Source organism: Papaver somniferum, chromosome 1, assembly GCF_003573695.1.
Source record: "Papaver somniferum cultivar HN1 chromosome 1, ASM357369v1, whole genome shotgun sequence".
Lineage (NCBI taxonomy): Eukaryota > Viridiplantae > Streptophyta > Magnoliopsida > Ranunculales > Papaveraceae > Papaver > Papaver somniferum.
Window position 1 is genome coordinate 121,750,966 of NC_039358.1, and position 15,409 is coordinate 121,766,374.

Genomic DNA, 15,409 nt, shown 5'->3' on the forward strand with positions numbered 1-15,409 from the left:
TAAAGACCCGAACATTGATAGGGATATCGACACAGCACTTACCAAGTTGAAAGAGTTAGATGATCTAGATGATGAAAGGGATCTTACCGAAGTGGAAGAAAACATGATTATGACGGCTAAAGTGGAGTTTGACGCGGCTCATCATCGTCAAAGTATAATGATGCGAAGAAAGTGAAGAATCAGATTCTTCCGAGATGGAGATAGAAATACCAAACATTTTCATCATGTTTTGTAGGGTCTTAGAGCATTTTCATCATGTGGTGTAGGGTCCATCTTCCGTATCAATGGACAATGGACAGGAAACAAAGAAGAAATCAAGATGGGTATTGCAAATCATTTTGAGTTAGCATTTAAAGAAATTTCAAACAATCATCCAAGAATAAAAAATATGTGTCTAAAGCGTATTGATGAGAATGCTAGCATATGGTTGGAGAGACCTTTTAGTGAAGAGGAAATTAAGAATGCTATTAAAAATTTGGGAATTGATCTTGCTCCAGGTCTGGATGGATATCATATGAAGTTTTTCATCGTTTGTTGGGATTTTCTTAAACAAGATTTGATAAAAAGGTATTCGAAGAATTTCCTGACCACAATGTTCTTCATAAGTCTTTGAAAAACAATTTTCTTGTGCTTATCCCTGAGAAGGCAGGTGTAGAGGAAGTAAAAGATTTTCGGCCTATTAGCCTTATATGGAGTGTCTACAAAATCATCTCAAAGGTATTAGCAGAACGCTTAAGGGTATATCTTCATACTCTCATCTCAACATCTCAAATCTAGTCTTATCAGAAGAAGACAAACTCTTGATGGAATATTAATAGAAAATAAATGTATAGATTCTAGACTTCTTCAAAAGTTACCGGGGATGGTTTGCAAGCTCGATTTTGAAAAAGGCATTTGATAATGTAAATTGGAATTTTTAAATGAAGTTTTATTCAAAATGGGATTTGGTAGTGTTTGGAGAGCTTGGATTAGAAATTGTTTAACTTTCACAAAGTCCTTTTTTCTTGTCAATGTATCGTCTTACGGTTACTTTGGTAGTGATAAGGGATTATGTCAAGGAGATCCACTATCTCCTTTTCATTTTACTATCATTGGTGAAGTACTAAGTTGTATGTTGAGTAAAGCACAAGATTTTGATCAATATCAGATTTCTCGGTGAAGGAGGGGAGAACAAAAATATATCATTTGCAATTTGCCGATGATAATATTATTCTTCTTGATGCAAAAAGAGAACAAGTTGATGCTCTTCGTTACCTACTTCTTTTCTTCGATCTAACTTCGGGATTGAAGAAAAATTTCTCTACGAGTAGCTTATTTTGGGTCGGGGTCGAAGAAGGAATTGAATATTATGCTAACATGTTAGGATGAAAGTATGTTGGGAAAAGATGTTTGAAATTTGTACGAAAAGAGTTGCTACTTGGAATGGGAAAACACTAGCAAGAGGAGGCAAGCTAATTCTCTTCAAAAGTGTTTTGGATAGTCTCCCCATTTATGATCTCTCAATTTTTCTTTCCCCGTGCTCAATTACTAAGAAAATTGATAAAGTCGTGAGAGATTTCTTATGGGATGATGCTCCTAATAGCAAAAGAATCCAAAATATATGTTGGAAAATTGCTACAAAATCAAAGGAAAAGGGTGGTCTTGGTACACGGAGAACCAAGCAAGTGAACTCGTCGTTTCTAAAGAGATGGTGGTGGCGTTTTGGTTTGGAGAAAGATGCGTTGTGGATGGAGATTGTAGTTTACCGGTTGAGAAACTCTCAATCCCAAAGGACCAAAAGGTGATATATTGTCTTTTAATATCTATAATGAGCTTGAAGATTTCAACAAAAATATCGGATTCAAGATTGGTGAGGGAAAGGAAACTAGATTTTGGGAAGATTATGTTGGGTAAATACCTTTGTTACCGATTCTCCAATAATACGACTCGTGTATTATCCACCGATCAGTTACAACTCGTTGTAACATGGTTTTCGTTTATGTATTACATCTTGTAATACCAACAAGAAAACAAGAAAAAAATGATAGAAAAAGATGAGATATCTAAACAAAACTTAAACAAGCTTACTTGGGTGTATTGAGGCGAGTAATCTCTTTGCTTAAGACATTTGATGCCCTGTATAAAATGATGTTACAGATTTAGCGGCATATGTCTCCAACATTCAACAATACCTCGATATTTTTCGTAGCACTTCGATAACACCGAACAACAAACACGAATGGATGTAGCACAAAATCTTCTTTAACTCTTGAAGACACATGCAAACTCTTAAATTTCTAGTACAAGTTTTATGACTCTAAAAACATACTTGCAATGGAGAATGAGTGGGGTTTATATGATTAGAGGTGACTCTTGGAGAAGTCCTTTCATGAAGAGTCACAGCCCTTAGTGGAGAGTCACATCCCTTGGGATAAGACACTAATGTTGAAAAGACTCAAGTGAGTTGACACACCTATTCATATTTTCATTCAAAAATTCCAACAATCCCCCACATTGAATAAAAATTCATGCAAGTTTAATGCAGACGCTAGAAAGAGTTTGTGCATGGAATATCACTGCATCGGGAAAGATAGCTTTTGGCTTTGAATCTTCGGTAGTGAATACCTACCGGGTTTACTAGTTGTTCGGTGAACGCGATGTCTTGAACCGCCCAACTTTATGATGTAAACAGATGCAATAGATATCACACAGTTTATTTCCTTACATATCCGGTTCTCGGTTGTGTTCATTTCGGCCCTGAACGATGTTGGTTTTCATGAATGCTCTAGATTAACTTAGCCTTATAGTTATCATAGAAGCGGCCCCACTTCACACTCATATAAGTGATCTCCTATTTTAAAAGTATCCTGCCATACTTTCTTAGTGAAAACTAAGCCATATGAATTATTAAGAGGAATTCTCAACCTCTTACTTGACAGGAAACACTGTTTCATCATACAAATGGGAAAGAGAGTAACTCTCACAATATATCCGTTGAATATAAATTTATAGCTTGGTTGTCCCTTTTGAACCTAGATAACCATGGGATCTCCAATCGCTAGGTTGGGTGTCCGCTATAAATACTACTCTTTATAGGCTTATCCCATTTCCCTCGATGACGCAATTATACGCTCTCTAGAATTCGTATCATTTTACGGCTTGATACAAATTCACATACACAATTTCTTTTGGATGCGCGCATTTGAGAGAAATTGCTTTACCATACTAAGTCCTCAATTTATTTACCGAGACGTACCGTAATTCCAAACTATGTGTTATTTCCAACATGCTATACTTTGGCCGTAAGTATATATGCAAGGAAAATCCAAAATCACTTCTACTTTACCTCCGACTTTGCGTCCAAAGCTCCGGAGTCCACTGTTGACCTCCCTATCAACCTTTGTTTCGATTATTTCCTTGCCAAGCATTTCTTCTACGTTAAGCACATAGTTTTCCATAAATGATTTTGAATCATCACTTCCTACTGCACGTCACCATGTCTGCTCTAGACATAGAGTACAATTTATTTTGTACAAAACTTTATGTACAAATTAGTCTCCTACAATTCTGACATAAGGAGCCCTCTACTTTCTCTCTACGACTTTAAGCAGGAGAGAGAAGCAGCGGAGAGAGAGAAGCAGCGGAGCGAGTCAACTCGGAGCGATGGATTTTCATGGACCGAGGTCAGATTTTCCTGGTGATCATCAAGCTTGGACGTTAGTTACTGGTAAGAGATCTACATTTTCGAAAAGGAAGAATGTTGCTGGCAATTCTTCTAAGGCTGGTTGCGAAGTGGAAGCAAAAATCTTTTCGTTGGAAGTGGGTTATGGCATTAAGAAAGCGGTCAAACTCCTTGTCAAAGGACCACTGGAGAAGAAGTCTTTCATAGTGGATATCAACTATAAACCTTTGCCATTCTCAACAAGAATCTCGTCATCGGAAAATCAATCTGAAGTAGTTGAATCGGCAATGAGTCGTGTTCGTGTCATCATGCCTCAATTGCACACCAGTCCTGGTGAGTCATCGACTATCGACAAAAATCTGACTCCTGTTTCAGAGTCTGATAAAGGTGTTAACGTTGTCAACCGTGTATTGGAGAATTAGCGCGGTTGTTGGTACTTCTGAAAAAGGCGTGTCACAAGTCAACAGCGCGGAGAAGACTAGGTCATTTACTGACGTGGTTCGTTCTACTCCACATTTTAATGTTCCTCGTAACATGCGTCCAACGGAAATTATTTCTAATGGGCTCATTTCTGATAAAGCAATTTCGTCTGGGCCGTCAGATACAAATCAAAAGCCCTCTAGCCAATCCAAATCTCTTGATTCCAAATTGAAGCAAACGGGGTTTTTGCCTTCAGGGTTCATTGAACAGAAAAATTATAGTTCAAAGATTTACTTCGATGTTAGTTCTTCATCTCAATCTTCTCCCAGTTCTAATTCTAACCAAAGTCGATCTTGGGAAGATAATTTCTCTAGCGATAATGCTATTATTCAAGAGCGTGGGGTTTTATCTTCGGTTTCTACTGAAGAAAAGGAGAAGAGAAATTTAGGATTGATCTCGGAAGAGGTATCAAATTCAACTGGGTATTCTGAATCAATGGTGGAGGACTCAAATATTAACGATGATCCTACTCAATCTCTCGATGATATCAGTGAGTTCACCTCTGGTTTCAATTTCCCCAGCGGAGATGACAAAGAAAAGGTCGGCCTTGTCTCATCGAAATCTTCGGTGGATAACCAAATCCGTACTCAATGTAATCCTGATCCTAAACATGTTCCTATCTCTACTCCTTCCGCTGATTATTTCGCCCAAGCCTTGGAAGACAAAGAGAAAGAAGCCGTTGTTACTCAATATATGAAAGATAGGTACCTACCTGCTATTGAGATGATCAAAGCAGTAAATGATGTTTCTGGTATCGGAGGGGATATCGATGATATTATTCGAATGTTGATTAGGTCTGCTATTAAAAAGCCAGAGGTTTTCAACTTCGAGTGCAGGGCGGCAGTACTTGTTGTTTAATGGTATGTCTTTTTTGGGTCTCTTTCTTTTTCATTGTTTTAATGTTAGACATCATTACTTGGAATGTGAAAAGCCTTAGAGCATCCACAATGGACGAGTATAACCAAAAATTTGGGATGAGATCGTGACGCAGTGGGACGGAGTAAAGATCAAATCCCAGCCAAAGATCAAATTCCAGACCATATTTGGTCGCGACCAAATACCAAATCCTAATATAGTTGGGCGTAAATTTAAAGTACGCTTGTTGCTGGGCGTAAATTTAAAGTACGCGCGTTAACGGGCGGAGATTTAAATTACGCCCGATGAAAATTCAAATTAAAAAAAAAAAAAAAATTGGCGTAAATTTAAAGTACGCCTGGTGATTGATTGGGCGGACATTTGAGATACGCCCGATGAAATTTTTTTGGGGCGGAGATTTAAATTACGCGCGACCAAATTTTAATCGGGACCGTTACGTGACAACACGGACTAAACCCAAAATTTGATCTTTTTTTTGATCTTTGATCTTTGGTTTTGATCGCACCACTGCAATTGCTCTTAGGGATGCAAAGAGGAGGGCAAGAAATAAAAGGTGGTGCCTTATCCATAAACCTGACATTATTGTGTTTCAAGAAACTTTGCTTACCAAGTGCACTGACTCCATTATTGGACAAATTTGGGGGCCAAGTCTAGTTGAGTGGATTGCTCTTGATTCCGTCGGTAGATCAGGTGGTATCTTGGTTCTCTGGAATCCTAATAAAATTGAGATGATTGATTATATTGTTGGAACTTTCTCTATTAATATTGGTTTAAAAATTGCTTTGAAAACTTCAAGTGGCTTCTTTCTGGAGTATACGGTTCTTGCAGTGTGGTGGAGAGACGTAGATTATGGAAGGAACTTAGCTTAATGAATGAAATTTGGGCTTGGCCTTGGTGTATTTGCGGGGATTTCAATGAAGTGAGATTTATGGCGGAAAGAAAAGGTTGCACTGGAATTTCAAGGGGAATGCAGGACTTCGGTGAATTCGTTGACAACCATAATCTAATGTTGGAAACAATATAGAAAATTCACAAAATAAATCTCAAACAGCTGAGTCGCAGACTAGGTCGCTATCTTTAAGGTATTTCGCGACTATGCCTCTTTGATTGTGCTAGCAGTCAAAATTGTCGAAAAATCTATGGGATAAAACAGCTGATATTCTCTTGTTCGATTTCTCTGCACTATGTGAAATCGAATCACAATACTCTTTCTACACTTGCTCAGAACTCAAAAATAGATGTAAAACTCACATCCTCTGCAAAACTAGTCTAATATAGCTCAAGAGAATCAATCAAATTTAATGAAAATAAATTTTGAGTAACTCCCTTCAATTAACTTTCCGTAAGAAAACGGGAAGAAAAGACTGTCAAAATTAAAGACAATTAATTAGAGAATAATTACCATAAACGTTTTTCAAAACCAAAAGTCAGATGTGCAAAAATAATAAGTTTTTGAATCATAGACCTTCCAAGACCCCAAAGACTCCGCTCTCCTGAATTTTGGGAGCCCAAAATAATATACCACACTATCTCTCTAAGTTTGGTATAATATTACAAAATTATGTTTTTAAATATACATACCCAACATCTAACTGACCTACCAATTCAAGGTGCTAAATATACTTGGATTAGTAGTTCGTCCATTCATTCTAGAAGCAAGCTTGACCGGTTTGTGGTTAATGGGGATTGGGATGCTCACTTTCCTTGCATTTCAGTAAAGGCCATGGCTCGTCCTATGTCAGATCACAAGCCTATTGTTCTTAGCTGCAACATTGAGGATTGGGTCCGCCTCCGTGGAGATTCGAGGGTATGTGGTTACTTGACAACCCTCTTCTTGACTTAATGGCAGGCTGGTGGAATTCGTTTGAGATTGTAGGTCCACCGGGTTTTCAGTTGGCTAAAAAGCTTCAACTTTTGAAAGCTAAATTAAGGATCTGGAATAGGGATGTTTTTGGCAATATTAATCGCAAATTCGAGTGAACTCTGGAGCAAATTAAGTTATTGGATCAACTCTTGGACGAAGGTACTATTACTGATGAGCAATCTGTCTCAAGGAACCAATTGAAGATTAAATTTGAAGACACTGCAGATATGCAAGAGATGCACATAAAAGCTAAATCTAGAGTCCAGTGGCAGTTAGACGGTGACAGGAACACAGAATTTTTTCATCGCATTGCTAAATCCAGAAGAAGGAGAAATACCAATGCTCGTATACGTATCAATGGCTCTTGGGTGGAAGACCAAAGCACTATCAAAAACAGTATCGTGGACCATTTTCACAATAGATTCAAGCTTGAGGACGACACCAAATTCTCGTTGGACAATTTAGGCCTTAATTCCATCTCGTTTGCGGAGAATCAAGGTATTGAAAAACCTATCGACGAAGACGAGTTCTTTGCTGCTCTTAAATTTCTAGGCCAAGACGGGGGTCCTGGGCCTGATGGCTTTCATGCGAATGTTATTGTCAAATGTTGGAGCTTTATGAAGTTCGACATTATGAGGGTGGTAAAAAGGTTTGAGGAATCTGGCAGGGGGTTAGTCCACGAGTGAGTTGGAGGGAGTTTAATGTATTTTGAATCTTAGGGATTTTGAGGGAGTGTAAGAGAGTATAGGGAGTTTGAGAGAGTTTGGTGTGTTGAGTGTAGGGAGTTTGAGAGACTCTCCCAAAATCTCTACTTTTTTGAGAGATTTGGAGTGAGGCAAAAATACATTATAAACTCCCTAGAACTCCCCAGAACTCCCCCAAAAAAACAAACTCCCTATCATTCTAATTTTTACCACTAACAGGGAGTTTAAGAGTTTCTTTCAAACTCCCCCACGACTAACGGGGTTTTTTAAGGAGTTTGGGAGACTCTTCTAAACTCTCCCACGACTAATGGGGATTTTGAGAGACTCCCTCGAACTCCCTCACGACTAACGGGAAAAAACACAACTACACCCAACTCCCTTGAGGACTAACACCCTGTGGGTTTATAGATTGGAGACTTAAGTCTACTTTCATATCGCTTCTGCCTAAGAAATTGGTTGTGGAAGAGATTAAAGACCTGCGACCTATTAGCTTGTCCAATACAATCTTTAAAGCTATTTCTAAAGTGTTAGCCGATAGATTGAAGGGATTGCTTCCAAATCTCATCTCTGGTTCGCAATCTGCGTTCATAAAAGGTAGGCAAATCCTTGACAGTATATTGATCGCAAATGAGTGTTTGGACTCAAGGATTAAATCTAAAAAGCCTGGTATTATTTGTAAGATCGATCTCGAGAAAGCGTTTGACAACGTTAAATGGTCTTTCGTCGACGAAGTTCTTCGGCAGATGGGTTTTGGTTCTACTTGGCGGATGTGGATAAAGGGGTGTATTCAGAAAATTCCTCTCTGTTTTGGTCAATGGTAGCTCTTGCGGAAATTTTTTGAGTGAGAAGGGTTTGCGCCAAGGAGATCCTCTATCTCCGTTTCTTTTCTTACTTGTTTCTGAGGTGCTCAGCATGATGTTATCCAAGTCCTTGGTGGCTGGAAAGCTGGGAGGGTTTAACGTGAAGGAAGATGGCACCAAGATAAACAATCCGCAATTTGCTGACGACACGTTAGTGTTCCTTGAAGCAGATTTGGAGCAGGTCAGATATTTGAAGTACATTCTTCTCTCTTTTGAATTTGTTTCAGGTTTAAGTACAAATTTTAGCAAATGTAGTCTGTTTGCGGTCGAGGAAGTGAACAATCTTGATTCTATGGCTGCTGTTTTTGGCTGCAATTCTGATTCGTTCTCATCTATTTATCTCGGTCTTCCATTGGGTGAGCATGCTCTTTCTAAAGAAAAGTGGGATCGCATTGTAGATATTTGCAAGTCAAGATTAGCCACTTGGAAAAGAAGCACGCTTTCGAAAGCTGGTAAACTAACTCTAATTAAAAGCGTGTTATTAAGCTTACCCATCTACTACTTTTCTTTGCTTATGGCTCCTTCTTCGGTGATTCAAAAAATCGAAAAAACAATTAGAGATTTCTTGTGGCACAATTCCGCGGAGAAGAAAAACATTCATTGGGTTCGCTGGTCCAAGTTAGGCTTTCCTATCAGTAAGGGAGGTTTGGGTATTCGTCACATCAGGTCAATCAACAAAGCCCTGTTGAAGAAATGGTGGTGGAGGTTAGGGAAGGAAAGAAATTCTTTGTGGGCTAAGATTATTTTCGAGAAGCATGGCTGCATTGATCTTGGGTGGAGGACTAAAAAACCAACTTCCTCTCATGGGGTTAGTGTTTGGAAAAATATAGCTAAAATCGAAGAAGATTTCTTTAAGAATACTCAATTTAGAATTGGTAATGGTAGCCAAATTCGTTTGTGGGAGGACAAATGGTGCGTCCAAGGGACCTTAAATTCTACTTTTCCGAGACTTTATGCGATTGCTAATAGCAAAAACAGTTCCCTGCTATCTTTGTTTGCTCCGGATGATTCTGGATTTCATTGTAAGTTAAATTTTTCTAGAAGAAGGTTATATGATGCAGAGATCAATGAGCTCACTTCTTTGTTGCAAATTTTGAATTCTGTGGTCTTTTTTCCTGAAGAAGACGATGAGCTTGTTTGGGTTGGAGATAAAACAGGGATATTCTCCGTGAAGTCTGCTTATTTGAATGACTGTCCGGCTCCTTCCACTATCGTTTTTCCTAGTAAGAAAATCTGGTCACAGTGTTGGCCTCATAAAGTGGGATTTTTTCTTTGGCAATTGGTGCAAAACAAGCTGCCGACCATCGTTAATCTTCAAAAGAGGAAATGTGTTCTTGCTGCTTCCCCAGGTAATCCCCCGTCTTCTCTTTGTCCCCTTTGTACCATGGTAAATGAGACTGGTAATCATCTCTTTTGGGATTGCAACTATACCAAGCAAATTTGGACATACTTTTGTGATCAAGCCAACATTCAACTGCCAGCTTTTACCAACCTTCTAGATTTGCATAAGGATAGGTCTTGTTTTAATGGCTCTTTCATTGGAAAAGCTGTTTGGAATGTTATCCCTGCGAGCATTTGTTGGAATGTTTGGTTAGAACGCAATTCTCGTTGTTTCAGTGATAAAAGAAGAGTCGTGGATGCTATCATTACTGAAATTAAAGTCAGCTCCTATCATTGGGCTTCGGCCAATCGTATTTCTGTCAATTTTGTTCTCCAGGATGTTATTGCAAACTGGAGAACCTTATTGTTTGAACCTCCTTAGTTTGTGGGGATTTTCGGGTTTCTTTTGTTTCGCCTTGTCTTCCCCACCCTTTGTACGGTGGCTTGCTTTGTTGTTGTTGTAATTAGCCTTTTTCTTAATATAATTCTTATTTACCGAGCAAAACAAAAAAATTCTGACATAAATTATAGGATCTGTAATTTTACTACCTCTTCCATATGGTGACCCCCACAGTTCCGAGGTACTCTGCATGCAGTTAGGAGATTCGTCTTTCTTGTCGCAAAACAACCAAAATTAGTTAATTTCATTCGCCATGAATACCAAACTTAGATCAATTTGTTGTTCAGCAAGACTTGCCCCCACAATTCTGAGGTACACTTGGGGATATTTCCAAAAGAATTTTATGTCCCTTCAAGTTCTGAAAGATAATCAACATCACCCTCTGATGATTCTAATTGCACCCTTCCAAAACAAGATTAAATTACTTTGAGTAATTCAAATGAGACATATAAACCAATCTAAATAATGGACTAATCCCCAAAAGTTTTAATTAATTGATCTCCGGTTGTAGATTAAGATTAACCCTCAATAATCATAGATCAAGTAATCATATAGCAACCTTCCCAGTATACTATTTATGTGCTCCATTTTCTGGCACGAGTTCCGGAAATTCAAACTCAATCAAACACCCACACAGTTACGGGATTCTAATACACCGATTAGCCCCCACAGTCCAGAAGTGCACTAAAATTTAGAAATTTATTTCTCATTTCTTTCAATGATATGTATTTCTTTCGAAATTGCCGCATTTCCCATGGATGCTAGCGTTTCTTATTTTGGATAATTGAGAGCCTAATCTTTTACCCAACAGGATATGCCAACATTATTCAAACATGGGGGAATGCTTAGCGTAGGCCATACACTGTTGCAACAACTATTCAATTTGTTACAGGTTTGTAATACTTCTTACTTGGCCCTATTGTCCCGACCCCTCCTTTCGTGACCGTCTCTAACTGTCATGAAACCGAAAGAAGTTAAACAAATTTTAACTACAATCGATCAAAATGATTTTCGTGTGGAGAAATCAATCACCACTTTCGATGTTCTTGTTTCACAGTCGAAAGGCATCAAACTATTCTCTCTTACTGCCAGTAGCACCAGAGAACCCGTTTAAAAAAATAACATGACAACGAGCTTTAAACGTGTAAGTTGACATGGGCAGTTATCGTGATCAGCCACATGAAAAGGTACATCGTTTGTGCCATTGTGCATTCAAGTATAAGTATTTTATGCCTTGGCCAGGCAAAGTCACAAGTACGCATCATCAGTACGTAACTTTCAATAATACCTTGACCAAAATATTAAATGATGCCTCTCCTGCTCCCACAAACAACAAAACTCTAGCCATCAAATGAAGCCTTTCGTATCTTGACTCCATGTAGAGATTTTCAAAAATGGGGGATCCAAGATTAAAAAACATATCTACAAGTTCTATCTTGACCAGAGTATCAAAAGAGCAACCGAGAAGTCAGACTTTTTACAGGAACAGGAACGGACTTTCCGGTTCGTCAGAATTTTCCAGTAATTATACCCAACTTTAAGTAATTCGTAAAAATACTTCCACATATCCGAAAATCTGAAATCTTTTAATGAGTATCGTCAAGATGTCCCTTATACTCGTGAAGGACAAGCCATGTTTATAAGTTGTGAAGCAAAAGTGCCTACATTTTGTGTAGCAAATTGTTTTTGCTTTTAATACGTGTGATGAATACTGACCCAATGAGGAGAACATAATTTGTTGTTGAATAAGTTGAAAATTGGTAATTAAATACTCCCTCCGTTACTTTTTAATAGGCCAATTTTTTTTTTGAGAAAATTAAGGAAATTAAAAGAACTAATTATTGAAAGTGGTCCTCTAGACACTTGTCAATAAAAGAAGTGAAGTGAAATGGTCCCCATAAAACACTTGTCAGCCAAAGAAATAAGTGAAATGGTCCACATAACACTTGTCATCAAAAGAAGTTAAAAGAAAAGTGGTCCCAAAAAATTAAAGTAATATTTGACTTTCCCAATTAGGAAACTGGCCTATTTTTTTGAAATATTTATTTATAGAAACTGGCCTATTAATAAGTAACGGAGGGAGTAACATAAATTATCTGAAACAAAGCTAATATGTGAGTACATGATAATAAACCTGACAGTCTCCCACGTACACAACGGGAAAACATAACATGTTAGACAAAGCACTTCCTTTCATATCCGGATCTCGATTTGGTACATTTCCGGTAAACTGGTAATATCCGCGTAAGCAGCCATGCTCCGGTTGAGGTTTCTTCAACGCGTCATCACAACAGATAACCCTTTTAATAACTGAAATCTACCAGTCAAGAGGAAAAGAAACCCTTGAAATTCTGTAGGATGTTACCTGGACCGGTGGGTAAACAATTGGGGACTACATGGAATCTTACATGGTACTATAATAAACTTGACGGTTTTTTTTAATTGTTTCTTGGTCCCATACGCCATACCTGACTGCTTTACGTTTTTAACTCTTCCAATGTTTTCGTTACAATCTTACATTCAATATCAATCAACTGTAAGTGATGTTACTTGGTTATTATAGAAGGAATGAAAATGCTTAGCATCTCAGTTGAGTTAATAACATTAGTGAATCCCTGCATTATAAACAACAAGGAGAACATATTAAAGTTGGTCCCACAGGGAAAACAGACAATGGTAAGCAACTTCATTTCTTCACAGTATCGAGGATGGTCTTAGATATACGCATACCAGTGAAGTAACAATAACGGAAACCCAAGCAGATTAGTCGGATCCTTCGAAATTGAGAAGTGTGTGCCAAGGTTGATGAAATTGAGGTGTGTATGATCCTTCATAGTAAGTAAGAGATCATAATGAAGCCACGGTGCTTTATGGGCAGTATACAAATTGCGGATATGAAAAAAATTGTAAGCATGCTAAGAAGTAAGAACATTATGACTGTATGATCATGATTATGGAAAATTGCCAAGAAAAGTACCTCAAAAAGTGCCTCCAATTCCAATTCTTTGATAATGTTATTGATATTTCTCGCGAAAAGTGTTCTAAAAGGATGTTTACCTAACGGGTGCTCCCCAACAGCTGCTGCATTCAGTCCTTGTTCTACAAATTCTGCATTCCTTTAATCCCCCACCTCGAGTTATATTCCTCCACTGCTGCTAAACAGATCAAACTCTTCTAATTCGTGTTAATACAGGGCTTGGCGATATCATCAAGGTTATCAATCCAAGAGAGGAAGTCATCGTCATCCGGAAGTAGGTTTCCGTTAGTCTGGACCTCAAGTTCTTCAAGAGATTAAAAAGGTTCCTCCTCCTTACTTAGAGGTCACAGTATCAACAGATTATGGAATACCATTTCATGATAGTCTAACTGCACGAAAAATATAGAGGTTAACTAACAAAACTTGAACCAGGGATGTATGATAAGAAAATAATGTAGCCAAGCAAAGTTAGCCAGTTCTTGGTCTAGTTAATCCAACAATTGATTCAGGATATTAGAATCCTTTTAGCCAAGCCAAATGGCAAAGTACTCACTAACAGCCAAACATCCCATTGAGCAGCCATGAATGCTCCCAAATGTCATGTCACAGTCGCGACAAAGCTACGATCCTCACGAAAAGAAAACCACCTGAAAGAAGCAGATTGTGTTCAAATTAATGAATGCAAATGTTTGCACAACCTCTTGGAGAAAATGTCACATATTTAAAGAACTATAAAGTTCTTAACTAACAGCCATATTTCTAAGTTTGAGCAAGAGGTGCCACAGAAAAATGCTTAAAGTAATCATTGTACTAAATGAGATGCCAACAATGTGCATGAATACAAACACTAACCAGATTTGGCATAGCCAGCAAACCGCATATTTTCAGTATTAAGTGGTTTAGGACACCATTACACTAAGCATTAAAAGACACTCATAATTGCAGTCACTGGTTCCATATTTACTAGGTGGTTTAGCTGCTATGTGACGTTAAATACTTCTGCTGTTGTAATCCTTGGCTGTTCATACTGGAAATTATTGGGTAATTTAGATAATAGAAAGATCAAAATGGTGAACAAGACAGAAATTTAGAAAATGGTGATCAGAAATCTCGTAATCATGCTTCGAAGATTCCAATAGTTTATGAAGAAAAAATTGTTGGTATAAAAAACCAGATTTTATATTCAGTAAAACTTCTTACTTTGGTGATCAAAATAATAACAACAAAAATATCAAGACAAATGAAAGCAAGATTGTGCAAAATAAACTTGATTATGTAATTTGGTCGCAATGTTAATTGCTCCTATGCACTGCCCTTATCACTTGGGCATTTTTCCGAACACTATGAACACAATGTTTTTACAGCAAGTTAAGAATAGGACTTTTTTTTAGAAAATGGAGCTGTGATATCACCTTTCCGAGATCTCTTCCTTTTTGGACCAGCTCGTAAAGGGCAAGGATCGACTGAACTTGTTAGACTAAATACAGAAAGACCACCAACAGCAGCAATGTGCACCTGATGTAATATTTCTCAAGTCAGTATGCATATAGGTCTAACAATATATTCAAGTAAAACTCTTGGTAGAAGAAGTGAAAATAATAGGTACTGATCAACGCAGACGAAATAAAAGGTACTTATCCATAAGCACTCTTTCTACCCGAGTAACATTTTCAAGATGGTCTACCATAAGGTCGTGCAGCTCGCCATGACAAACGAAATTTCTGTTAGTTATTGAAGACTAATTAATTATTTTCTAAAGTTAACCGTGGTTATTTAGGGAAGGGGTTAGAATTCTTGGTGGCCAAGTTTGTAACCTATATAAATAGGTAGTTAGGCCTTGTATAATTAGTGCATTGTGTAGAAAACGATTAATAGATCGGTGAGAGATTTCTTGTATAGCTTTTAGGTCTAAAGCTAGGGTTTCGTTGTGATAGCATATTGGTGAGGAACAAGAGACAAGGTTGTCGTCTCGGGTAATTGTTGCGGTGTAACCAAGGGTTTGCTGGGATTCACACGACGCTGTAATCGTTTTTCTTCATAGTGGATTTGAGTTGGTGCGGCTCAAAGTGGACGTAGACAATATATACAAGTTGTATGTATTGGTCGAACCACTATAAATCTTGTGTCTTGTGAGTTGATTTATCTTTCTCGTATTATTATAGTTGCTTGTGCTTGGTTTACTTATTATTCATCATAATATCTCAAGA

General features: G+C 37.9%; 1 protein-coding gene and 1 long non-coding RNA gene across 3 annotated transcripts; one reads left to right on the forward strand and one right to left on the reverse strand.

The window, feature by feature from the left end:
* The first annotated feature begins 3,614 nt into the window (after positions 1-3,614).
* On the forward strand, positions 3,615-5,688 carry LOC113332416. Its single transcript, XM_026578964.1, has 2 exons — positions 3,615-5,001; positions 5,541-5,688. The coding sequence occupies exon 1, from the start codon at positions 4,196-4,198 to the stop codon at positions 4,997-4,999; it is 804 nt and encodes a 267-aa protein (XP_026434749.1). The 5' UTR covers positions 3,615-4,195; the 3' UTR covers positions 5,000-5,001; positions 5,541-5,688.
* A 6,592-nt stretch (positions 5,689-12,280) lies between these two features.
* LOC113332424 lies at positions 12,281-13,851 on the reverse strand. Of its 2 annotated transcripts, none has more exons than XR_003351499.1 (4): positions 13,756-13,851; positions 13,203-13,591; positions 12,956-13,053; positions 12,281-12,840 (listed from the first exon to the last, which is right to left on the reverse strand). It is a non-coding gene; the product is annotated as an uncharacterized LOC113332424 (long non-coding RNA). The 2 variants fall into 2 exon arrangements; XR_003351500.1 differs by having other exon boundaries at positions 12,956-13,091.
* Between the last annotated feature and the right edge of the window lie 1,558 nt (positions 13,852-15,409).

Coding starts and splice junctions, on each gene's coding strand:
- LOC113332416 (XM_026578964.1), top strand. CDS start 4,196: ATGCGTCCAACGGAAATTATTTCTAATGGGCTCATTTCTGATAAAGCA.